At 37.1% G+C, this 27,690-nt stretch overlaps 1 protein-coding gene across 2 annotated transcripts in view; it reads left to right on the top strand.

Annotated features, from left to right (window-relative positions):
• WDR7 (WD repeat domain 7) overlaps window positions 1-26,059 on the top strand; it is a 351,772-nt gene extending 325,713 nt beyond the window's left edge. For both annotated transcript variants that reach the window (XM_030568068.1, XM_030568066.1), the window contains 2 exons: window positions 16,386-16,490; window positions 23,130-26,059. In XM_030568068.1, coding sequence (XP_030423928.1) covers window positions 16,386-16,490; window positions 23,130-23,333 — 309 coding nt within the window. In that variant the 3' untranslated portion in view covers window positions 23,334-26,059. The remainder of the gene's footprint in view (window positions 1-16,385; window positions 16,491-23,129) is intronic.
• The last annotated feature ends 1,631 nt before the right edge of the window (window positions 26,060-27,690 follow it).

The following is a 27,690-nucleotide window of genomic DNA, read 5'->3' as shown; positions in this document are numbered from 1 at the left end:
CTGTGTAGAGCATTTCATATTTCTAACATGGCTGAGGACTGTACTGCTGTAAATATGTTCACATGCCTACCCCTTTAACCACAGAAGCACTATGTTATAGCAAGTGGACAAACACTTGTCCTCTTCATTTATTCTTACTGCCATCGTTCAGTAGTGACGAATGCTGGAGACAGACCTCAGACAAAAGAGAAATAAAGGAATATGTCACCTGAAAAGGAACAATGGGATTAAAAAAAAAGGGGAGGAGGGGTCATTATAAGTATGGTACAGTTCCAATGCCATGATTTAATACCACCTCCTGCAACAACATGGTGGCATGCTGTTCCAGTAGAGGTCATTAGATTCTGGGTAGCACTTCTTCCATTAGATCCTGAACACCCTGTCAGCTTCTGAGAATTTTTGCAGGTATTGTTCCTAATCACGCATTCTAGTAGCAATTCCAGGCCTGAATCCTGCAAAGAATTAGATATTTACATATGCTTATTCCCCCCACAGAGCCCCCTACTATTGCTGTTTTCATTCCGCTACACGTCTGTGTTCGACTTAAAACTTAGAATTTATAAATCAACACGAATACCTGCAAAAAGATCTAAAAACTTGGTTTACAATTTTCCACATAAAACACCAGTGAGATTATAAATGGAAGTATACAAAAGCGTGAAGTACTCTTTGCGGGATTGAGCTCCTAGGTTGAGATTTTCAAGGCTGCTTAAAGCTAATGGGAAGTCGGCTTCCAAATCTCTCTAGTGATTTTGAAAGTTTCAGCCCCCTAATGTCTAATTTTGTAACCTCTTGGAAGAGAATGGTCAAGGAAAGAAGAATGGTAAAGGATTAGAATTTAAGTACAAGATTGGTAAAGGCCTGGGAATCAAGCCAAAGGTTTTTAAAGGGGGAGCAGGGAGCAAAGTGTGAATCAGAACGCATAATTCCACAAACTGTGGCATCGCACGTTTTTTCCAGGGCCATAGGCAGAATGCATAGGGCACAAAAAGCCTCTGAGAGGATAATTAAGCCCCAAAACCCCAATATGCTGGTTAGGAAGGGTGATTTGATGGCTTTTTCCTACTTTGTGTGCATTAGTGAAAGCTTTTGTTTAAAGCTTGTACTTCTGTGAGCTGTTGATTTGTGCATGTTCCTTACGCATTGGTGTTCATGAAGTCAAAGGTTAAATACCATCCTCCAGTGTTCAAAGTACATAGATGATGCTGTTTTAGTTATGTACCCTACATTTTTTCTTCAAAGGGTTTTATTATTAAAGTTTGAGGGGAAATTTCATTTCAACAATAAAATAATATTTAGGGTCAATTTCTGCCTGCCTCATTCAAGTGACTAGTTACCGTGACCTCACAGTGGAATCTTAAGAACAAACTTTACCCAATCAGACTGCTCCCTGAGTCCAAATGGTGTCATAAGCAAATACACTTTGATTAAAAGAAATAGTCAATTCATTGGAACATTTCTTGGGAACCTGATTTACCCTTCAGAATTGATTGCACATTGCAATGACTGCTGCTTAAATAGGAGAGCGTTAGCAAAAATTTGGCTTTATAAGAAAGTTTGGTCAGTGCCAAAGGATTAAGTGTTCTTTAATGTTTAGGGCCAAATTCTTCTTCTTTTACCTCAGTGAGTAGTCTTGTTGTTAAATAGGTGTGAAATTATAAATGCCAGTCTTTGGTTACAGAGGTTAACCAGAGATTAAAAGAAATAAGGCAGGTGAAATGCAGGAAATTATTTTAAATTTTTATAATTATTTTTAAATGATTTTTATTTTAAAAAGAGGAAAAGAGGGTAAGTGTGTGTGTATTTATACACAAGACTGTATTTATAGCATGTGTTCTTCTGTACAGTATTTTTTCATATTAAATCTAATCAGACTTTATTTTGTAATAACTTTTTCTCTTAATCAGCACAGCTGCTCCTTTGGGATGCTAAACTCTCTGCAAGAGTGTCCCAATTAAGGAGATTCTACAATAATTCTGTGATGTTTGTCTTTGACCTCATAAGCCATATAATGTTACTTAAGCATAGAACTGTTTCTTTATATCACTGCTGCTCATTTTTAAAAGTTCATATCTTGAAAACTGGAAAATATGTAGAGTTCTTGAATAAATTATATGATTCTTCCATGTTGTCTCCATCAGAAGTCAGTTTAATAACAAAAGTTTTCTTCCCATGTTCTCCATTTTTATTTTAAGTATTTTATTGAATCTTTTCGTCACAATCCATTGTTTCGATCAGAGTAGATCAAAGGACTATAACTTTTCAATATGAGTGAGTTATGAGTTTCTTTTGCTGTTTTTGATTTTTTTTTTTCCTTTGGAGGGGAGGAGTTTGCTTGTGGTGTTCTTGTCAAAATTTGTATACTATTAGGGTACATGTACCTCTTCTTCGTTTTTTTGTTACTGAAAGTGGTTATCCTCTTACATTAGGAAATCACTAATATGACACTGTGTCACCACAATGCTGATGCAGTGCTACCCTAAATTTGTACCAAAATGATAGTAAAATTCAGTAGCCTCCCCCGGAAAAAATGCGTATTGCTTTCTTGAACTTTACCAAAGCTATTTTAAACAAAGAGAAACAGAATAGGGTTGGGAGAATTTTTACCCCCAAACTTCCTGTAAATTATTTAATTAACTACGATAGGTATGTTGCCATTCAAATTAGAATCAAATTAGATCTATTTCCAAAAAAGCTGTTAGTACTCTAGTTTGATAGCATACTATTGCCTTTTATTTGTGTTCTATGCTCCTTTGTAATGTAATCTCTTAATGAATCTGGAATGACATTATTTGAGTGAATTAATATTATTTAACGCTTCCTAATTTTATTTATTTCTAGCACTTCTGCAGCTATTCCCATTAAGAATATGATTTGCATGTTGAAAGTTGGTTAGATAAAGTCTTTCTAATAAATGATGATTCTGTTCTAAATTATGTTTTTGGAAAAATTTCAAAGTTTTTTCTTTGTGTAAAGTGCTCTCTAGAGCTAGGATATCAACCCAATCATCATCCCACCTATTGAACATCAATCTGATGGGATTTGTGGTTCAAGAACCAGCACTTTACAATGAATTATAGCAGTTAGCACGTGTAAATTCAAGAGTTTATAATTTTCCCTGTGATGTGGATTTTATGCATTTTCTGAATTAATCATCGTTTATATGCATATTTACGATACCCCTTTTATTACTTTATTACAATATGTATGTATGTTCATTATATTTTACTTTGCATATTACAAAAGAAGAATATTTTTTTAAAAAATTAAAATCATATAAATGTTTTATTTCCTCTTCTGTTTTTTCTGGACCATATATGTATGGCATATACTACACCTTTAAGAAAATAATTTAAAATAATAACTATAGCGTAACATTTAACCAATCAGCTGTTTGGAATTCTTTCAAATCAATAATTGCAGTGGGAAGATTAAACTTCAGTAGCAAGAATCCATTACATACTAGTGCTCAGATTATAAGATGATTGGTACGGTATTAAAAACATCTAGATAAACTAGTAACTGCATGCATGAAAAGATTAATATTGTCATCTGGGCATAACCATTCTATATGTGTAGGGGAAGTTAATTGCTATATGAATTTTGATGGTGTCATCTGAAGTATCTTAAACTGGGGGAAAAAACAGTATGTTTCTTAAAGCAGAATGTAAATCAAGTGTTTGTAAACATCTGGTTTGTTTGAAAAATAAGTGGGATTGATTTTTGCAGATCACCATGCATAACTTAATAAAATGTGATGGTTTTAGAGACAATAAGGCTGGTTCCTTGGCTATCCTATTTAATAGTTCGTAGCATTAAGGATATATAGCAGTACAATTTAGAAACATTGTGTAAAACACCCTGTAACACTTGGTTGGCTGCAGCTGTCATCTATTTTTTTCTGGATTAAGTTTGGTCAAGATAGAAGCTGCCTCATTTTCTGGTTGTCATTTGCCCAGGAAGTAAAAGCAAATTGTAATGAGGGAATCACAGCAGGAGAACCTCCTAACAAATGAGAGGCATATATTGACTGACAGCCAGCATGCCATTTCAGTGATAAATGTATTTTTATACACTGCTGTTCAAGGTCACTTTGTGCTCCCATTGAATGCTGGCTGTCAAATCATACAATTTGCATTTTAATACTAAGTAATTGTTGATGCAGAATGGTTGATACAAAATTATATTACCAGAAGATTAGAAGTTATGTTTTATTAAGTTTAATTTTTTAGTACATGTGCTTTGACTTTATCTTGATATTATTGAAAAGCTATTTGAAGGACAGGCAGAAAATGAATTAAAGAATAAAAGGCAAATATGCTTTTTTCTTCTTTGCTTGTATAGTACTCAGTTTTTATTGCAAGTGCAAGCATTATTTGAATGAACATACCAGTTTAATTACTAAGAATGTCTTTAGATTTTGACTTTTTTTTAGTGAAAATATGTTAAAAGAGCTGAACATAAATGTTTGTTGAATAAGGTTTTTTAATTATTTTTGAAATTCACATTTAGACATTTTTGAGAAAAAATTTAGTTTTCAGGTGCGGCAACAAAAATTGAAGAAATTATTTTAACATCTGTCTTTACACATAAAGCTGTTTAATATGTACTTTCGATTGTTTCACACTATAAAATGTGTATCTAAACACATAACACACTGTAAGAAAATTTGACATTTTGGTATGTGTTTTGAAAGGCAGGTGAGAGAACCAGAAAGGCAGAATTTACTAGAGACAAGCAAAAGAAGAGAGAAACAGAATGTCTGTAGAAAGTGAACTTTCTTAAAACAAAGGCGTCAAACTTAATTATATCTGACTATTATTATTGTTTATATACTGTAATGGCACATGGATGGAGAGTGTTTTACAGATTAGATATTTTAAAAAGCCTAAACCCAAAAATCCCCTTTTTAAGAAATACAGTAGAGAGAAGATGGGAATCAAGGGTTAGGGGATGATTGTGGAGTGACAGAATTATGGGTGGTACAAGGGGAAAAGAGAACCTTTCAAGTTTCTTCTATAGGAACTTAATGTATTGAACATTCAAGTTATTTTGTTGCATTATCTTGTGGGCTTTTTTGTTTTTCTGACAATACAGTCATGATCAAGTACAGAAATGGCAATGGTGACTGACACATGTGGTGTTAGTGGAATACCCAAATAAGTGAATTTTGAGGAAGGATTTGAAAGCAGAGAGTAAGTTTGTAAATCAGGGCTGAAGGCTCTAGGTATAGCAGAAGATAGAGCCCTTAGTTGTAAATTGCTTTTCAATTGCATGGGAGGAGGGGAGAAGCTGGAACACAGAATTCTTAAGTTTTGCATTACTCAAAATCCACCATACTTTTGGGCTTGTGTTTTTCGTTTTCGTGTCTGTTTTTTTAGTATTTTACATGTAAAAATATTTGTTGACATTAACACCATGAGTTAGTAGTGTAGCATTTAGAAAGCTGTGCAAAGTTACTGTGGGGGTGTGCTATAACACTATACTAGTGATCTATAAAGATCTTCTGGATCATCAGAATCTTTAGACTATGGGCTAATCTTAATCAGTCACAGCTACAGCAAGCTACTATTTGAAATCAGAGGTCAATTCCATAATGGAGTATTGATTACTTCCTAAACCATGTTTTGTAGATCCAGATATGCCAGTCAATTGTAGGTATAAATCTTAAGTAAATATAAGGGTATCAGTTACCAGTGAATTAAATTATGTATTCTGAAAGTATAGAAAATTGGGCAGAAACCTGTAGAAATACAAGGAGTTGGGTAATAAAACAGATTCAGCATGCTAGAGACCACTACAAGAGTTCTATTACACAGATGTGTGCCACTTCTGCAGATGATCCACCAAGAGAAGAAAAATATGCAGTGGGCCTAGCAATTTGCACTGTTGCTTGGCCACAGCAACTCTAGTTGGTGACTACAAGACAGTGATCTAGAATAGGAGTTAATGTATCTTGGGTGACTGTCTTTTCTCTTACACCATACTAATTTAAATGACATAATCTTAAATTATGGGATCTGATTCAAATAAATATCACCAGTTAACAATAAAGGGCATTATCTGACCCACTTTTGATGATATATGTAAATAGCAATGTGTGAGTGAGGCTTCTGAGGGGATAGTGAAATCATTTATTTAGGCTGTAGTAAGCTGTTGACACTTACCTATACGCCTTTATTTTAGTCATCTAGGAATCTTGTTGGCTCCTGAATTGTTTCAAAATGGCCAGATAGCAGTTGTAGCCAAAACTTTTTTCATTGTCCATTGGGGCTACAAGTTGTGACCTTTCCTATCTTATATAGACATCACCATCATTGCCCATGCTTTCGTCACCTCCAAATTGCAGTAATGCAATGCAGTCTGTATAAGGCTACACCTGATAACTCAGAAAATTCAGCAACTACAAAATGCATCCATCTGCTTATTTAACAGTGCTTCACACAAAGAGCATATTATATTTGTGCTCCATAGGTTTTCTGGTTTTCCAATGCATTTTTAGTGCAATTCCAAGGATTGGTTTTGACTTTAAAAACTCTTTATGGTTTGGTTTCTGTTCTCAGTGCTTTGCGTTCACATTAAAATTCAGCTGAATCATAATGGAGACTGCTGGTTGAAGTGTCAGATAAGATTATTTGGTATGGCTTGTGTGGTATGGAAGTATCTCATGCCTTGGCTGTGCACCAGAATGGGAAGAATTCTGGAGGGATTTACAAACAAGTCTAGGCAGATCTCCACCACCCTTTCTTTCTTTATGGCTAGATGGGAGAGGGAAGTCCCCAAACTTTTCTTTTGTAATATGAGGTCATGATATAGCAAAGGTTGATAACCACTGATCTAGAGGATCTTGCTTGTTTGATGCAGCCTTCTTTATTGATTAGGTATGCTGTAGATTTGGAGGTATTTTTTTTACTGCAAAGTGAACCAAGTTTTTATGCAAGCTGAGGTTTTCATGGAGGTCAGGTGTCCTTTATCATCACCAAAGTGTCAAGAGATTGTGTCTCACTCTTCCAGACATGCACTCTGGTATAGTGAGCCATGCAATTGTGACTTAGACTGCATTGTTATTGTGTTTTATTTAGTGTACCATTGAAAAACAGATGTATATTGCTGCTGTTGCAGAGCACATCAACATGACTGCTTGTAAGCATCTGGGCTCACCGCTGCGGCACCTCCTGCTGGTCTCTCAGGGAATTAGCTCGATTTCCAGCCCAGAGCGCCCTCTGCAGGCCGGTGATCCACTACTGCTTGGCCTCCATGTCCCTCCCTGGACCCCAGTGCCCTGTTAGCTGGGGTGCTGCCCCTGGCATTAACTCCTATCTTTCAGGGTCTCCCCCTCCCAGGGGAACCCCCACCCACTATCACCACCTTGCCTCAGTATAAGGCTACTGCCAGTCATTGTCTAGCCCCCACGCCCTGGAGCAGACTACAGTATCAGCCTACTCATCACTGGCAAGGTTGGGTTTGGACCTGCTGCCTTTGCCTAACCCTAGGCTGCCCTCTGCAACCCCCAGTACCTATTAGCCCAATGCTAGGCCGCAGCCTAGGGCTTTCCAGGCTGGAGTTCCCCAGCTCTTCTGCCTTTCCCCAGCCCTGCTCCACTCAGGTACCCTGTCTCCAACTCCCTGCAGCTAGACCCTTCTCCTTCTACAAACAGAGAAAGACTGTCTGTCTGCCCCTGGCTTCTCTGCCTTTATAGGGCCAGCTAAGTCTGTTTGGGGTGTGGCCCCAGCTGCAGCCACTTCCCCCAATCAGCCCAGCCTAAAAGCTGCTTTCTCCAATCACAGCCCCCTCCCAGGGCTGTTTTTAACCCCTCTGGATCTAAGCAGGGTGACCACCCTGCTACACTGCTCAAGAGGATTTGTCCCCAAAATCAGTGTCACTGGTTGGTTGTTAATGAGAGAGCTTCAAAGACTTCTAATTTTTAATATGCAAATAAGCAGGATCGATTTCCTCTATCTCCTTTGGTGGAAGTGGAGACCTGGAACTACGTATCTTTCCAAGCTACAAGCAGTAGACAGCGTGTTCTCGGGGGACGGGAGGCTGTCTAATCTCTTCCTGCTTAATATTTGGTCCAAGTACATAGATGGCACAGTTCAAGGCTAGATTTCCAGACATTTGTTATGTATGTGTTGGGATTATAATATTTCTGTGTGATACATTTGAGTATGTTTCTTTCTTTGATAAGGCAATATTTTCATTTCCTTTCTGTTCATATACCTACAGAGCTTTGGGAGTAGATATTCATAATGTTGGTGGTGGTGGTGGTAATAAATGTATGTTTCTGCAGTGTGCAGTGGTTACATTAATATCCAGTTCTGTATTTAAAATACTTTTTTTAACTGCTGATTAAAATAAAATACTTTGGAATATTGCTGCAGTGGAATTCAACACTTAGCACAGGTATTTACCGTTGACAGAACTATTTACTTCAGTGTAGAGTTTGGGAAATATTAGACCTTGAAATAGATTGTTCATAGCTTCCATATATGATGTGCTTCAGTACAGCAACACAGGCAGGTGCAGAAGTCAAATAGTCTCCCAGGAGCGTCCCCCATTTAAGGGAAGAAAAAAAACAAATCAATTGGTTGGGCAGAGGGATGCTACAAACAGCTGCACTTTGTCCCACCATATTTCTTGTTCAAAATAAACCGTATCCCTGAACCAGTACCACTGTTATCTGCACATATATTAGATTTTTCCATAAAATCAGTAACTAATTCCAGGCAGAAAACCTACCCATTTTGAATGTAATCCAAAAGGTAAAAAAGCTAAACAAACATTTTATCATGCACTTCCTTATGGAAGCAGCAGAGGCACACATCCTTCCAGGTAGCCTTTAGCACAGCAATAAAATTGCCTCGGTCGGCCAGCCAAGCCTAAAAAGCAAGAACATTGGTTCAAATAAAATGCTTCTGATTGAGCTGCATAGATTTTGTGATACGCTTATTTACCTGACAAGTAAATAAAAGGGTGAGCATTGCCAAATGCACATTGAATAACCCATGGAAAAGGTAAATCTGTGTTTTAAAGGATTAACGTCAGCTAGGAAAGTACATAAATTAAAACATCAGAGTGATGTGGTTCCCTTAAGGACTCGTTATCTGGATAAATTGTCAGTGGTAAAGAGTGCAACAAGTATGCTAGTGCTATTGATTTTCACCTTTGTATTACCAAAACATTTTTCATTGACACATATTAATTACTTGTTAAGTGCTAAAGAGTTTGATGGTCTAAATATTGAATCATATAATTAATTGGCCTTTTAGTTTTCCTTATCATTAAGCAATAGAGATTACATTAAAGGCACAAGGGTTTGCTTAAGTCGACATATCTTGTACATGATGTACAGTAAGAAAATATTACAATAGATTCTTAATACACGACCTTTTGTAAGTGCAGTATATCTTACTTTCTATTGTCACATAAGCTACTGTACTTTCCCACCATCAATTATAGGGTGCATCTTCCTATTGTAATTCAAGTTATAATGGTACAAAACCAGTTCTCAATAGGGAGATTATAATGTTGCCATTTAATGCCAAGTTTTAGCCTGATACAGCACATAGGCTCTCAGTGCAGAAACAATAATTATACTGTGCATATTTTTCAGAAAATAGTTTAAAAGGTTGTGCATTTCTAATTCTAGTATATTTATTGCACAATAATAGCAAAAAGATATTTTCAGAATTAGTTGTATAGGCACTTTTTCAAATTTTTCAAACAGGTTTTCCTAAACTCAGGAAATAAATCTGCTTTTAACCACCCCTAATGTCTTGAGCTTGAGTTTATTGACGTTAATGGCAAACTCCCATTTACTTACATGGTGCAAGGTCAGGACTTTAGTGGCCTGATTTTCAGAAGCGCTGATCATCTACAGCTCCCACTGAAGTCATTAAGATCTGTAGGTACTCAGGCACAGCACTTTTGAATATTGGTTTAGTTGCATCAGTTTAGGCATCCAAACTTGAAGATGTTTCTTGGGGTGCAACTTGGGTGCCATCATCAATACCATCCTCTCTTGCCCTGTATACTCCAGCTGTATCTAAACCTTCCCACTTCTGTAATATTTCTAAAATATGTCCTTTTTATCTGTCTAGATGAGCAAACTTTAATCCAGAATCTCTCATCTCATATATTGTAACCTCTTCTCCAGGATCCCTGAACCACCACTTCATTCTGCCCATACAAAAGCAACTGCTAAGATCATCTTCCCTGCAGATTGCTTTGATCATACAGTAGAGCTTCAGAGTTACAGACACCTCAGGAATGGAGGTTGTCTGTAACTCTGAAATGTTCGTAACTGTGAACAAAGTGCAGTTTGGGCTCCAGTTCCAGCAGCTCCTTACTCCGTGCCAGGAGCTTCCTGGCAGGCAGGTTCTTTCCCTGGGTCAGACTGCAAGCTTGTCCCACTCCCAACTGGGGGAGGTGGGTGAAGCAGCACAGACCCCAGTGCTGCTCCTGCTCTGCCAGCTACCCTGGGCTGGCAGTCCCAGCGTCTTCACTCCTAGATGTAAGTGGGTACTGTGTGGTTGGGTTGGGGACAGGCAGCCAAAATGTGCCTGTCTTTAAGATGCAATGCAGGCACAGTACAGTACAGTGTTTGCTACTCTTTTTTTTTTTTTCTTGTCTCCACTGCTGCCTGATTGGTTACTTCACATTGTGTCCAGTTGACCGGTCAGTCCATAAGTCTGGTCTGTTTGTATCTTTGAGGTTCTACTGGATTAACTTTTTCTCTCACTGGCTGCCCTTGTTTCACCGAACCAAATTCAAACTTCTTGTCCTACCTTTCAAGACCATTCACAATTCTGCCCCTCTTTATTTGACTACTCTTGTCTCTCATTGTACCAGTTTCATCTCCTACAGTCTACCAATGCCAGTTTTGTACCAATGCCACCTTTGTCAGCTTCTCATGCAAATATTTTCATGACTTCTTCCATCCTGTTCTTGAGTGTGGAATGTTCTCCCCTAACTGATCCGTAATGCTATCATTCTGTACTACAGATCTCTCCTTAAGAATAATTTAGCAGTGATGCCTATAAGAAATTAGTCAATTCATAATGATTTAAGTATTCATAATTATCACAAAAAATGGCAGTTGTGTTTTAAAAACTGTATCTGTTTTTGTCAAGTATTTTTGATGTCACTTGCCTTCTCAGATTGTGAGATCTTCAGGTAGGATGCAACATCAAGCACAAAGGAGCCTGTTTTGCTTAGAACTCCAGACACTGGCTAATATAAATATTAAGTAATACATCAGCTGTGAATTTGGCCCAAGTAAAGCTACACAAAAAGTATTTAGCTTTTCATTCAAGTGAAAGATAGTGCTAGTGTTTGACATTTAAAATATTTATACAGAGATTTCAAAGTGCTTTATAAAGATAAATAAGCATCATGACCCCAAATTTACAGATGGGGAATCTGAGATACAGAGAGTTGTGATTTTCTAAAGGTCACACAGCAGGTCAGTGGCAGGAACAGAAGTAGAATCCAGTTTTTTGGGGGGTGGGGGGTCGGTCTTATGCACATAAAAATTGCGTATAGGTTTTTGCTTTAGATAGAAGATGATGGATATGATTGTAATGTTGAAGTCAGTTGGAGTTTTGCCCAAGTTAGGAATCCAGACTAGGCCTTGGAAAGATCTTTGGTTGTATGAGTTTACATGAAATATGTCTATTGCTGCGCAGTTTACAGGTTATAGTTTAAAGCAGTGTTTCTCAAACTGGGGTCCGTGGACCCAAGGGCACTCCAGGAGGGTCCACTGGCCCTGCTTATCAACTCCTCCTCTTCCCTCCCTCAACCCCTCCTCCTCCCTCCCACCTTCCCAGTGCCTCCTGCATGCCGCTGAACAGCTGTTCCCTGGCGTGCAGCAGGCACAGGGAGGGTGGTGGAGGAGTGGGGATGGGACATGCTCAGTGGAGGGGGAGGAAAGAGGCGGGGGAGAGGGGGGGTGGGGCTTTGGGGGAAGGGGTGGAATGGGAGTGGTGCCTGGGGCTGACAGAGGAGCTTAGGGGTCTGCAAAAAATTATAAATCAAAATGGGGGTTCTCACGTTGCTAAAGTTTGAGAACCGCTGGTTTAAGGTATATGTGAGAAAATGTTACGTGCCACTAGTGGTTGAGTATTATGTCTTTTAAATAATTCCTTTACATTTCATCTGCTACTTTTAATTAACATTTTTTATGGCAGTTGTCCAAGAGATTGTAATTGCATGCTGCTAATTTAATCAAGTTTGGACATAAATGATTATGTCAATCAGTAGGAAAGGAACAGTGCTGCAAGCCTGTGCATCCCAAGAGCTTTCCCATTTTCAGAAGGGCAAGTCATGCTAAAACATGCCAAGTATGTGCTTTGCTGGGAAATATGTACTGTAGTTTTTGGCAGTCATAAGTCTTTTTACTTTTTAAACCTAAATACCTTTTTAAATATTAGAAACTTGAAATTCTAAAATAAAATCTTATGTATTTTAAGACTTAATTATGCATTTTCCATTATTTGTAGATTTTTCAGTATGAGCACTAAATTCACCAAAAATAGAAAAGATGTTAAAAATATCAAATTCTGTTATTGTAAGGTAGTCAAGTAGAACAAAGTTCAGGCCATGCAAGAATTTACATAATAAAAACAACTTAGTTTGACAGGTTAGTTTGCCCATAAAAGAATTATTACTCCCACTTAACAATAAACTCCCAAGTAAATATTTTAGACATGCAATTTAAAACTGATTTTTTAACCTAAGTATTCTTTAAAAAGCAATTCAATTAAAGCCATATTTTGTTAAGATACCTGACAAATGGCTTTGATTTGATTTAAAAACTGCAAGTTGGCAAGAGATTTGTTTGTAAAGTGATTTAATTCAGTTTTATAGGCTGAGAGGTTATTAGCACATTGAAAAGAAATTGTCAAAATATTTAAAACAGAAATGTTGACTAAAAGCACACGCCTACGTTTACATTGACTTGAATGGTTTTGGTGCTCTATCTGGATATTTGATAGGTTTCAACATTTTTGTAAATAAGAATGTACATAACAGATTGTAGAGGCTTCAAATGATCTCTCCTGGTCTTTGGGACAATTAGATATGAAAATGGCCTAAGTACAAATTTACACAAAAATAGATTCCTTGTTGGGACTCTGGTATTGCTTTGCTGAATTTGAGAGAGAGAGCGTGGGGAGGCTTTTTCTGGCCAAAGTTTAACAGATTTAGCATGTGGAGACACCAGGTTTATAAATTAATAATAATAATATATAATTAATAATTAATACATAGCTCTTATATAGTTCTTTTCATTCTTCTAGAACCTTTTGTCCTGTCCTTGATCCTGCACCCCTTGAGCATCCAAAATGCTCAGTGATGTCACTGGGAGTTTTAAACATGCAAGGAAAACAGGCTCAGATCAGGTCTAATGCAGCAGTATCCACCCTGTGGCCATTAAGGCTCCAAATTCTGGCCCCAAAAACAATTGCGTTAAGAACATTTCAGTTGGTTACAAATTGAGAGTGTGTTCCATTTGCCCACACACAGACACACACACACACACACGCCTCCCATTCCCTATTCTGTCTGTTCTCCTGATTATTCTCCTCTCCTCTTGGTATGTGAACAAAGTGAAGGGGTAGGTTTTGAGCATTTCAGACTTTACTAAACTGCACTGGCCCCAGCCACCTTTCTCCCCCTGCAGAGGATCAAGGCTCATTGCAAGGGAAAGTAGTTAGAGGACAAGACTTGCCTGTAGAGAATGTGGATGATTTGTAACACCTGTCAAGAATGGTCTAAGTATACTTGGTCCTACTTCAGCATAGGAGGCTGGATCAGATGACCTCTTGAGGATCCTTCCAGCCCTACATTTCTGTGATTCTGTGATTTGATGGCTCTGAAATCAACCTATTTTTGTATACTTGTGAGGATGAAGATTTTCGTTTGCATTGATCAACAAATACGTTTTCATTTGCTGATGTCAGGAGACCTGCTCAGAAGGAGTGATTTCTAAAAATGTATTCAAGCAAGCACATAGGTGCCAAAGCAAAATGTGTATTGTAATAGCAGGAATACCTATTCTTAGTGCAAGAGGAGGTTTTTCTGTGTACAAAGTGGCACGCTGTCAAACTTTGCAGGTGTAGTTTCTGGGGCTTGTTTGAAAATTTAGTCTTGAGCATTTTTCTCATTTGTTATTGTAATGTTATTACATGTTCCTTCAAATAGCACCTTTCTTGTTTCACGCAATAGAGAATGGAGTGTGCTTACTGTCTGTAAGCTTCAGAAATATTGATTGCTGTCATTGTAATGGTTATAATGAATTTTATGGTGACATTTCAAATTTAAATATATCATGTCATATGTTCTTTCCTTGAGTTACTGCTACCATGGGATGATAAACTCCCACTGTAAAAATATGTCATGTTAATGTTGTGCAAAGACTCTGGTCCAGTCATTTAATTATTTCATTTTATTTTAAATTAATTTTTTCCCTTTGCGTACTCTGATTTACATTTGTTTAATAATGGTAGATAAACATAGGATCCTATTCTATCTTATCTTATCTATGAAGCTTTTTGAGCCATATAAATAGTCAAAAGCCATTCATGGATACTGACTTCACAGCAGGAGCAGGAAAGGTCAGTTCTGCTACACAGAGGTCAAAGAAAAAAAAACTGTGCACCAAGAGGAGATCTCATGAAAATAACCTCCCAACTTCTTACTATGGGCCTCTCCGCTCTTGAAGTTCTGTGGTCCCCTGAAGAGCAGTGATAACTACCTATGGCAGCCCAAGATAGGAAAAAAAAAATAAGCACCAATCATGGTCAAAGGCATGGTTTGGTTTGGTTTTTAAAGAGTACCTGCCATTAAGGATCAGAGAGAAAGAGGTTAACTTCTAATCATGAAAGACAAGCAGGGAGCTCCTATTGGGATTACATAAGAATCATTTAACCACCCTCAACCTATTTGAGAAAAAATCTTGATTGTCTCTCCTCTCCCCAATGTCCCATTTGCCATTTATTCAAGTGAGAGAATGGTGCACATGGTGGTTCTTTTTTTCTGTGGCAAACCCAATGAGAGAGATTTCCCTCCCGCACACCACCTTTGAAGGTGTATACAAGCTGGCAGAATGTCAGTCAACCTGTAAATAATCATTGTTAGGACAGCAGGAAATGTATTCAGTATGCTGTGGGCCTCTCCAAAGGTCACAGCCCTGAACCTAATGTCCACATAAAATAATCAAGCAGGATGGAGTCTGTGATTGTAATACTGGAAGTGGTGGTCCCTAATTTGCTATCATCTAGTTCCTAATTCGATATTACACGGAAGCTGGAACCCCTGGCAATAGGCAGGAGACATCTTCACTGAATAGCTATGGGGATCCACATTATTTCTCTGGACCAGCTGCCACAAGAGGCTGCTGTATCCTTGATAGCACATATTTTTGCAGGGGTGGAGAAAATGTTGGGGAGCTATGCAAAAATAATATCTACAAATTCATTGGAATTTAGCAGTCTCCAAAGATTTACAAGACACAGGTGAAAAATTCTCTGAGGTTTCAAACATAAGACATTAGATTTGGAAGCTGGGTAACCAGAAAGACTCGCTGATCATGTGACTATAAAGCTGTAGATGGGATGTCATTCCCTAACTGCTAGTTCCATTTTGACCACAAAACATAACAGGTATAGGTTTCATCACCTTCCCAGCAGATGAAGGTTGGCAAGTAAATGCTTGAAATTGTTCCACCAAAGGTTTCTGAACAGTCAGCTTCTGAATCTCATGCCTGATATTTTAAACCAAGAGTTTTAGCACTATTAGTACAAATAACCAAGAGAAGAATAATTCCCTTTTCTTCTAGTTAAGGTCATAATTTTGAAAGTCTGAATCTTTTTCTACTGTTCTATCAGAACATTTCTTCAGAATCCGTGAAAATGGACAATGTTCTCTTACTTGTATGCAAAACCACCACAATTGGCATCATTGTTAACAGTCTAAGCAGAGAAAGCAAGGATGGCATGGAGACTTAATTACTCTTATATCTAGTTTAGGACTGATATACAACAATGGAGTAGCACAGGGAAGCTTCAGCTGCTGCTGTACATGCTGTACCTGTTCTGAGAACACACAGAGAGAGGCCTTCTGCCTCCCAGGCTGTCACAGTGCTACCTTACCCTATCACTAAATTCACTCTCATATATGAAATAATGAAATTATATTTGGTTTTCAGTTTGCCAAACTATGATCTCTTCACTATACTTCGTTTTAACTGACAATTATGACCTACATTTATAAGTCATTTCTATAGATACACACACTGTTAGCTTTGTGTTCAGTTTGTGTCTGTGTGGCACCGCAATGGTGCTGAGTAATTGATCTTCTAAACTACATTTTTTCCTCTTTGTTAGACTATCCATGGCCATAAAGGGCCAATAACTGCTGTGGCTTTTGCTCCTGATGGACGGTACCTTGCCACTTATTCCAACACAGACAGTCACATCTCCTTTTGGCAGGTAAGAATATACACAAAAGGCGAAGAGATATATGCGATGCTAGTATTGTAAATGAGGTTGAGTTTTGGCATTTGTGGACAACTTTTTGGATCTTTTTTAAAAATGTTATTCAGTACTAGTGTAACCTCTGACAAAGGGGAAAAACGTATCATTATAGCTGAAATCACAAGCATTCCAAAACTCAGGAAATTCCAAAACTTAAAGCTGAAACCACAACATCAGTGCTGTCATTTTGGACAATCTGTATACAGAGCTATATCTCCCCACTGGTTCTTCTCTTACTTCCCCTAATTTTAGTGCCCCACTAGTTCTTTTTCACATGCTGTCTGTGATGCTCTCACACAGGCATGCTGATAAAGGGTAACATTTTCAAAAGTGACATAGGCCCTTAGGAGTTTAAGTACCATTGAAAATCAATGGGATTTAGGCCCCCTGGATGCCTAAATCACTTAAACATTAGATCGAGGCTCCTTAGTTACTTAGGGTAACATTTTGACAAATTTATTCACTCCTGTTATCTGTATAAGTAGATTATAACTTGTATAAATATATAAGTTGAATAAAAATATATGTATTAACAGATGAGCTCCTTGCAGTATGGGCCTCTGTCTATCTTAGGTGCTGATAAATTGCCCATTACTTAGTATTATCTGAGCATCTCATAATTTTTATATATATATAAAATATCCTCACAACACATCTGTGAAAAAGGGAAGTACTATTATTCCCATTTACAAATAGCGAACTGAGGCATAGAGAGACCACACAACTTTAACAAGCAAATAGGAAGGTTGTGGCATGGCACTGAATTGAACCTGGATCCTTGAGTTCCAGGAAGCTAACACCCTATCCATTAGACCACCCTCCTCTGTTTGCATTTTATATCTGTGATGATGTCTGTGATTACCAGTGCTCTTACATAAATAATAATATATACCTTTGTTTTACTGTTTTTAAATGTAAAGTGAGTATTACAGTAACTCCTCACTTAAGTTGTCCCCATTAACGTTGTTTCATTGTTACGTCGCTGATCAATTAGAGAACATGCTCGTTTAAAGTTGTGCAATGCTCCCTTATAACATTGGCAGCCACCTGCTTTGTCCACTGCTTGCAGAAAGAGCAGCCCATTGGAGCCAGCTGGTGGGGGCTTGGAACCAGGATCGACCGGAAGCCCCCTTATCAGCTTCCCTAAGTTCCCTGTGCATCAGCCGCCCAGCAGGCTATCAATTGCCAGGCAGTTCAGCTGTCCCTCCCACCACTGCCATGTGCTGCTCCTGCCCTCTGCCTTGGAGCTGCTCCCGGGAACCACCTACTTACTGTGCAAGGAGGGAAGGAGGGGTGTTAATGTCAGGATGTCCCCCTCCCCCTGCTCCTGCCCCCCCAGTCCTTTACCCCATCACCACAGAGCGGTGGGAAGGGGGGAATGACACAACAGGGCTCAGGATGGAGGGAGCTTGCTGGCAGCAGCTGTTGTCTCAACTTGCTGATCTACTTAAAAAGGCAATGTACTTAGAGTGCAGTCAGCGTACTTAAAGGGGCAATGCACGTCTGTGTCTCTCACACACAGAATGTGTGTCTCTATCTCTCTCTGCCATGCTGTCTCCCCTCCTTCCATTCGTGCTGCCTTGTAGAGTGTGAGGCTATATGAACAACAATGTGTTAGCCCTTGAGGGCTCAGCTGAGTGCTAGTTCAATATTTTGCAATAAGGCATTCCCTGGGAAATATCCCACCCTCTGACTCCACCACCTCAACCAAGCTTCACAATCATCATTGCTGTGTACAGTATTATATTGTTTTTTTAAAACTTGTAGAGTGTGTGTGTGTAGTCTTTTGTCTGGCAAAAAAAATATTTCCCTGGAACTTAACCCCCCTATTTACATTAATTCTTATGGGGAAATTGGATTCACTTAATATTGTTTCACTTGGAGTAGCGTTTTTCAGTAACATAACTACAATGTTAAGTGAGGAGTTACTGTACTGTGTTTTTTGTTCATGTGCGCACTAAAAATATGTAACCTCTAGGTAACTCGAGAACGTTCTTAAGTTTGGAACTTCATGGACTAATACTATATTCTTAATAAAATACCCATACTTTCATAGCTTGTATTGATGTCCTGTAGATGTAAGAGTACACAGATGGTTGACCAAATAAGAGCCTGCACTTAGTGAGTAGGCCCTCTAAGCAGGTGTTTGAGGTTTTTTTGTTTATATGTTTTTATATCCTTTAAATTGATTTTTATGTTAAGGCTTGAGAATTTGATCTCAGTATTTTAATCAAAATTCTTATTATTGTTAATATATATTTATATTATTTAGGGCCAAAAGTGAACTGTGCGCTTTATAAAAAGCAGGATGACAACATCCCTACCCTTTCGAGTTTAAATTAATAGTTTGAACAATCTTTTTCTTTCTTATGTTTGTTTTTAATCCTGCAAAGGGCACAAGAACAGAACTCTATGCCAAGTTGAGCCTTATCTCTTTAGACTTTTTTTTTTCCTTAAAAGACTTTGCAGTTGGGCTTGGTGATGGGGTAGATTTGGGTTGCTCAATCCCTTTTTTCCTCTGGAGCTAAGAGTTCAAATTCTATTTCAGATCACCAGTATAAAGGATTTTAGTAGTTGCAGTTTAGTTCCCCTTTGATCATAGCAAAACATCAGCACTCAGTTTAGCATGATTGGCAGAACCCAAGAGACAAAAGGAAGGAAATTGCCAGTCAGGGTAAAGGTTTGTTGGCAAAGCTGGATGGGGAAATGTGTACAGCACTACCCTCATTTATGCATAACCTGTCCCTAGCTTTCTTGTGCAATCAATTCATATGTAATTCCAAAAGAAAAAAATATTGGCATTAATCTATTGAGGTATTAATTGCTTTACATTTAGTTTCCATTCATATTTTTAAGAAATTAACATTCACCTGTACCTACATGTCATTAAGAGTTTTAAAACATGTGCATTTAAATAGGAAAACCAACTCAAATGGCCAAAGGATGTAAAAGTGTTTTTAAATTATAAACTTAAATAATTGTTATCTGAAAAACAGTGGGCTTGGTCCTGCAGTTCATGCAGGCAAAATAGCCATCGAAGACAGTGGGAGTTTTGCCAGCAGTAAGACTACAAGATTGGACCCAGTATTCCTGCAGACATTAGTTAATGGTTTTTTAAATTTTCCACAATTTTCTGTGTCATTCAGAAATACAGTATATGCCACAAAATGTACTGAATTATTATCCATCATATATTGTGCTTTCTGAAATAGTGAATAAAAACAGTAAAAATGTTCAACCATCAGTACATATACTTAGTTTAACTACCTGGGAAAGCAATCAGGCTTATTGATTTTGATCTTTTACATAGAATCATCGAAAAGGGACCTCACTTAAAAAATCTTCAAACTCAGGCACAGGTTTAAAAATGTGAATTGCCAGATTTTTACTGTGTGTAAATCCGTTCATGTTAAGCTGGCTTTTACATAAAGAGTTAAATGTACCTATGCATTTAGTTTTAAAATGTGACCTCGTGCACTAGTGATTTTTTCCCCCTCTGTGTTCTATTCAGCACTATTATTAATGCAGGAAAATCAGTAACATTAGTCATCTTAAAAGGGTTATTACTCAAGATGATTTAAATTGTGAAAATGTCAGTGGTGCTTGCATGCTCCCTGCTAGAGATGCTATGATTTACACTCTCTGACACCAGTCTGCTGCTGAGAAGGACTAGAAAAAGTAATGGCTTATATTTTGTACTGATCAGAATTCAGAACATGGTGTCAGCAATAACACATCTTAAATGTCCTAAGATTTGCCTTGGTTTCATGTGCCCCATCCTAGGTATACAGCTGGACCATCATCTACCTATTGTATAGAAATCCTAGCATCCTAATGCATTTTTATATGGGGATGCTTTCAAGAGTATTGGAGCATTTAAGAGAATGGAAGTTTTTGAGGGAGTTTTTCTTGTTTTTAAAACATATAACAAAATATAATTCAAAAATATTAGCCAATTTTTCAAAGAATATAGATCAACAGATATTTTTAAAGGTTTCGTCTCTTAATATTTTGTTGATTTAAATACCAGAAAGAAGGTGAAACTTTTGTTGTTGTTTTTTGAAAGATTATCACAGAATCATAGAAATGTAGGGCTGGAAGACATCTTGAGAGGTCATCAAGTCCAGCCCTCCTGCACAGAGGCAGGACCAAGTAAACCTAGACCATCCCGAACAAGCGTGTGTCCAATTGGTTCTTAAAAACCTCTAATTGTGGGGATTCCACACCCTCCCTGGAAGCCTGTTCCAGAGCTCTCAACTACTTTGAGTTAGAAAGTTTTTCCTAATATCTCCCTTGTTGCAGATTAAGCCCATTACTACTTGTCCTACCTTGAGTGGACATGGAGAACAGTTGATTACCGACCTCTTTTATAATAGTCTTCAGATATGTTAAAAGCTATCAGATCCCTCTCCCCTCACAGTCTTCTTTTCTCAAGCCTAACAAACCCAGAGTTGTTTTTTTTTAAACTTTTCTCATACATCAGGTTTTTAAACCTTTTATCATTTTTGTTGCTCTTCTTCAATTTATTCATCTCTTTCCTAAAGTGTGGTGGCAGAATTGGACACAGTACTCCAGTCCGGGCCTCACCAGTGTCAAATAGAGCAGGACAGTTACATCCCATTACATATGACACTCCTGATGATATGCCCCAGAATGATATTTGACTTTTTTGCAACTGCATCACATTATTGACTCATGTTCAGATTGTGATCCACTATAATTCCCAGATCCTTTTCAGCAATACTACCACCTAGCCAGCTAGTCCCCATTTTGTAGTTGTGCATTTGATTTTTCCTTCCTAAGTGAAGTACTTTGCACTTATCTTTACTGAATGTCATCTTGTTGATTTCAGACAACTCTCTCATTCTCTAATTTGTCAAGGTTGTTTTGAATTCTAATCCTGGCCTCCAAGTGCTTGTGATCCCTCCCCGGCTTGGGGTCATCCACAAATTGTATAAGCACATGGTGGGAGGGGTAAGGGGAGAGAGAGGTCAGTGGTTTGAGCACTGGCCTGCTAAACCCAGGGTTGTGAGTGCAATCCCTGAGGGGGCCATTTAGGGATTTGGGACAAAAATCTGTCTGGCTACTGGTCCTGCTTTGAGCAGGGGGTTGGACTAGATGACCTCCTGAGGTCCCTTCCAAGCCTGATATTCTGTGATTCTCCACTCCATTATCCAAATCATTAATGAAAATATTGACTAGTACTGGACCCAGGACTGACCCCTGTGGGACCCCATTAGAGATACGCTCTCCCTGTTTGACAGGAAACCATTGATAACTACTCTTTGAGTTCAGTCTTTCAATCACCTATGCACCCACCTTATTAGTAATTTCATCTAGACCACACTTCCCTAGTTTGCTTATGAGAATGTCATGTGGGACTCTGTCAAAAGCCTTTCGAAAGTCAAAATATATCACATCTACTACTTCCCTCCATCCATTAGGCCAATAACACCATCAAAGAAAATTAGGTTGGTTCAGCATGATTTGTTCTTGACAAATCCATGTTGACTATTTCCTATAACTATATTATCTTATAGATGCTTACAAATTGATCCAGTATTTTTCCGAGTAACTGAGTTAGGTTTACTGGTCTGTAATTCCTTGGGCCCACTTTGTTCCCCTTTTTAAAGATGGATGTATTATGTTTGCCCTTCTTCAGTCCTCTGGAAATTCACCAGTCTTCCATGAGTTCTGTTATGGCATTGGAACCACTCTTGTTCTGTCATGCAGATATACTTCAGCATCCAAAAGGTCTCTTCCATCTCTAATTTTTGTGATTTTAACATTTTAAATATATATTCCAGCAGAAATATAAGTTATAATTTATAATTTTTGATTGCTTACTGCAGTTCTGAAATGATAGTGTTAAATGAATATAAAGAAGTTGTAGGTGATATTTTTATTTAATATGTTAAGTGATAGTCTTCATTATAGGTTTAAGCTAATACGTTGGTTCAGATCTCACTATTTAATTTGAAGTAGATAGAATTAAAGGAAAATGGACATTTTAAAAAGACCAATGGTGAGACTGGAACTAATTTCTTACCACTAATTCTGTTTCTAAACTTTGCTGAGTTTCCATGCCTTGCAAAAGATTGTAACTTACAAAAAACAGAAACTTGGCTGTATTTTATTTCTCCATTTAGTCCAGTTTAAAAAAAAATCATTTTCATCATGTCTTGCAGGGAAAAAAGAGAGTAGAACTTTTTAAAATATGGCTGTAAAAGTATCATTTAAGATAATTTCAAGTCTACAGATCTGTAGGAAAAAGGAAAGCAGTAAAATATGCATTACTAAATTTAGCACAACTAGTTTCATTTTGCAGAGTTGTGTATAGAGTTAATTAAGCATTTGCAAACATACTGCTTAGATTCTCAGCATCTCTTTAGTTTAAGAAACAGTGTTTTTTGGTTAACTAAATAAAATTTTAATTGAAGGTCATTAGAGAGGGCAGCCACAGTTGCTGGTACTGGCAAGTATTATTAGAAGTTTTCTGTAAAAAAAGAGAAAAGGCTTTGTTTCACATTAAATTATTCTTCACAAGAAACCCTTTAGTTTCAGTGTTGACTCTCTCTTTTTCTGTTACTGCAGATGAACACCTCTCTTTTGGGAAGTATTGGAATGCTGAATTCTGCACCTCAGCTCCGCTGTATTAAAACATACCAGGTGCCTCCTGTCCAGCCTGCCTCACCAGGTTCACACAATGCACTCAAATTGGCACGGCTGATCTGGACTTCCAATCGCAATGTTATTCTTATGGCTCATGATGGCAAAGAACATCGATTTATGGTCTAGAGTCAAGCTCTCTATTGCTAGAAATACATTTTTTTTTGTTGTAAAATTCCCTGTAATTCTCTTTCTCTGTTCTTTTGTAACACTGGATTACCCACACCAGTGCCTATATAAATCATCCAGTGGGACCAGCCAGACTGCAACATTTCTGCATGGTTCCCTAGAGCAGAATCTTGGTTATGCCAGCTATTGATTCAGAGGTATGCCCACCAGCTCAACCAAATGAGGTTATTCTATCATCATGTAGTTTTTCCTTGCTGTTTATAGGAGGGACTAAGATGGCTATTGGGAATGCTCTTGTTGCTTGGTGCAACAGAAGCTGAAAAATATCAGTAACACTCCTTGACGATCAGCATTTTCAGGAATCATACCCCAATCTCTGAAGTTGGGCTGAATCAAGTCACTTTTGCATTTTAGACTGAAGTAATGCAGAACAGTCCTAATTATAAATATTATTTTCCTTTTGAAGTTCTTAAAGAATCTTATTGTTTACCAGAAAGGTTCTATGTTTACATGTACTTTCTTCTAGTGACTATAGGGTGATCATTGAGTGAGGTGTCATAGGCTTTAGCAGTTAGCTTCTTGGGGATAACTGCCATGGGATTCATGAGAAAGTATATGAGGAATTAGGTTTTCAGGACAAGAGTAGCCTTTGTTCTCATTTTGAAGAAGCATTTTTCCTCATATAAAGTTTAAATTCTTGATTGAATTGGAAGTTATGGCATACTAGGTCATTGTTTTTGTGACCTGGAAGAAAGAATTGAGCAGTCAACATGTAAATACCAAGAATCTCTTAAAGAGGGGGAAAGGAAACTTGAAAAAAAAGAATACTTATGCACAAAGGTGTGTTTTTTCTGTATTCCCTTTGCTTCTACTGCAGATATTTATATTTTAAAAAGAGCTTTCTCTTTCCCACTGGTACTGGAACTTGCAGGGAAATGAGAATCCTGCATTTATGCTATCACATCCTGTTGCTGTATAAATTATTGCAGTGTTGCAAACTCACAGTTTGGCTTCATTGAAGGACTGAGGAGTAAAAATGCAAATATGCTTGATGGAAACACAGATATAATTGATATTGAGCAACTGAAAAATTATGGCAAGTATGTAAAAGGTGAGTTAGTTGTTATTTGAGTCCAGTGTATTTAAACATTTTCCCCAGTAAGAGAATTCTTCTGTAATGTTGTCATTGTTCACATTTTCCCTCTTTCTTACATATCTAATTTTGTGAAATATCTAATAATGTGAAAAATATGCTGGTTTATGTGTAAAGTAAAAAAAAAAATCCCAAAAATACTATTTTATTTAAATGTATTAATATAAGTGTTTGTACAGCTTTTAGTTTCTTTGCCATTTTTGTCTGGAAAGCTCACAAAAGAGAGACGGCTCACATTAAATGATGACACATGAAGTTAAAGACGGTGCTTGCCAGAAAATCCAACAGAATGGGAATAAATGAACAAAGAAAATAATGGCTTCTAAATTTCAAGTGCATTTTTTTCTAGAGGCAGTCTGTATAGTACACTATACATGAAAGTAGGATCTACAGTCCAGAATCAACATATCTGTTGTTTACTATAATTTTTACGAACAGAGTAAGAAATTAAGACCTTTAGGAATGTTTATCTCATATTGCTGTAAATTTTATTCTTTCCAACTATGGCAAGGCTGTAGTATATAGTGGTGGTAAAATTCTGTAGTAGAATTTTTGATGCTTTTCTTTAAAGTAAACTTATACAACATGCATGTACATTGTATTTATAAAGAGAGATATATGTAGGCCTCCATGACAAGAAGCAAAGAAATACACAGCATATACACAATTTGTCTGTAGAATCGAATGCTATAGTGCTACATTTAAGTATAGGCATATGAGGAAAATTAAAAGGTACATTTTATTCATTCTCCCATAGGCATTCCAAAGTCATATTTACTTACGTTATAATATTTTTCAAGTACATATATGTTTACTTTTAAAAGCTAAATGGAAACACATTAGCAATGGGTATGCTAAAGAAGATTTTCTTTAGTATGCAGTAAAATATTTTGCATTACACGTATAATAAAAAGTTTGCTTTAAACTATAAATTTAATAGATTACAAAAAATTGTAAAAGAAAGGGGGAAATCTACTTCCAGTATTGAACAATAGTTAAATGTAGCAAAAGCTAAATTAGCAAAATTTTCAGAAGATTATGACAACTTCTGCAAATGTTTTATACAATACATCTAGCGCAACAGTCAGGATTACAATCTAATGTGGAGTTAGTGTTACTTGGCTAGAAAATGCAGTAATGCTTAGTGGGTGGAAATAGATTATCTCACTGCTTAACTAATATTTGCACATTAGTTAAATGCAAATCTCCATTTCAGTGACTTTGTCAACCCTACTCCAAAATTTCATCACAGATTAGATTTCTCAGTACTGCAGTAAAATTTGTGTTGTCATTCCAGTGTAAGCTTTTAGTATTTTATTGATTTGTTAGTACTGTATTTGGACTTGTCCTTGTAAATGTGGAGACATATGTGGCTTTATTGGCAGTTTACAAGCTAAAGATGACATGATGAGATAACTGTATGAAAATGTTGTAATGATTGAAGTCACTGTGTATGGTAAATGATGAAAATGTTTGCCTCTCAAGAAATTTCTTGATGATTCCACTTAAATGCTACTGTATGTACTAATGCTATGTACATATGTTTGTGAAATAAAAACTGAATAGTATTGAAGGACATTGTTCCTGTATTATCATCCTAATTGTGATGTAATGCATCCTTAGTTCCATGACTTACTTGACATTCATTTTTATTTTTCTTATGCACAGAAATAAATTCTTACATTTATTTGAATAAGGTTACATTTCACAAAGTTGGATGAAGATTCATGTTCAAGAAACTCAAGGCCTTCTTAACAAAAAAGGAAGTCGGAAAGTGCTGAGGGAAAGCCATTATCTCTTCTGTCTATGAGAACAGTGTGAGTCAACCAGTTAAAGAGAATGATGATCTTCCAGAACCTCAACAACACCGTCTGTAATATGTGTAAAGCAACGCTTTCTTCTTGTTATTCCAGTCCTAGATCTCTCTTAAGAGAGAGAGTAATTGAACCAAATTATGCATCGAGATTTTCTGACATGGCTTACTGTCCATTGGGAGCTGAGCTGAGATTATTACATTTGTTTAGTGTAATAATACTTTGGATTTGAATTTGCATCCCCTGTAGTAAAAAAGCATGATTGCATTTGAGCAGGAATAACAAAATTGATCATTATTGCTTAAAAAGTTTTACAGCATAAGCAGTAAATGTAATCTTTCTCTTAGTGATCAGATAAGATAGTACAGTTTGAATTGAGTCAATCATTTACATAACAAGACTTCCAAAAAATAGATAAACTCAAAAGGAGTTGGTTGCAACATATTTGAGTACTCAGTTTTCAAGGTGTGTGTGTTTAAAATCATTCATGACTTAAATATTTTCTCATAGGTAAAATATGCTCAGTAACAGTTGTATTGGTGATCACATAAACTGATCAAATGTGGAAAGGGCATGACATTAATAGGAAGGTAAAGCCAGGCAGTGCTGGATGAACTTTCACCTTTCACCTCTTCAGCTGACAGGCAGAGTTGAATGTTGAAAAATCAATACTTAGGAGCCAGGAGGGAAATATTTTCAACCTCTAACTAGAGAATGTATTTTGACAAGGCCAAGATAATCCAAGCTGCACAGGAGAAAGAGAAACGAAGACTCATTTTTAAAGCTTGACACTTCAAGGTGTTTTTGTACAATGGTTTAGAGAAAGCGTCGATACATACAAATACCAAAGGTCAAAAAGAAAAGCCAGAAGAATTTCAAAAATTAGATGCACACTGTTTCCTTGCTGTTTACTTTCCAAATAAAGACTACAGTTAAATTTAGCTTGTAAATATACTTTTTACATTAAGTGATCTCAGAATTTACCAGCTCACCCTGATTTACTAGAAATTAGAAAATACCAGAAGTCTGTATTTTGCCTTAAGCACTTTAATTATGTGGTAAATCTGCTTACTGCCTGCTATATATCTATAGTCAAGCACTTTTATTATTTATGATTTGGCATGATTTCATTTTGATGCGAAATGATCAATATTTGTCATTTATGCAGCAATGTAATATTGTCTTCCTTGGGTAATTTAATATCTGGTTTTATATATGGTGTGCACCATATAGAATTTTTTAAATTTCTGTAGTACATTTTTTACACCAAAGCTGCTTTACAAATCAACTAATTACTTGCTGGTGGTGCGGAGACCAATTAGGCAAATGGAGCAACCATTTTGTCTTTAGTGATAGCTCTTACCTTTATAATCAATGGTATTGAGAGATG

Source organism: Gopherus evgoodei, chromosome 6 (assembly GCF_007399415.2).
Source record: "Gopherus evgoodei ecotype Sinaloan lineage chromosome 6, rGopEvg1_v1.p, whole genome shotgun sequence".
NCBI lineage: Eukaryota > Metazoa > Chordata > Testudines > Testudinidae > Gopherus > Gopherus evgoodei.
Note: the sequence above shows the minus strand (reverse complement) of the source record. Positions and strands in the feature narration are given on the sequence as shown.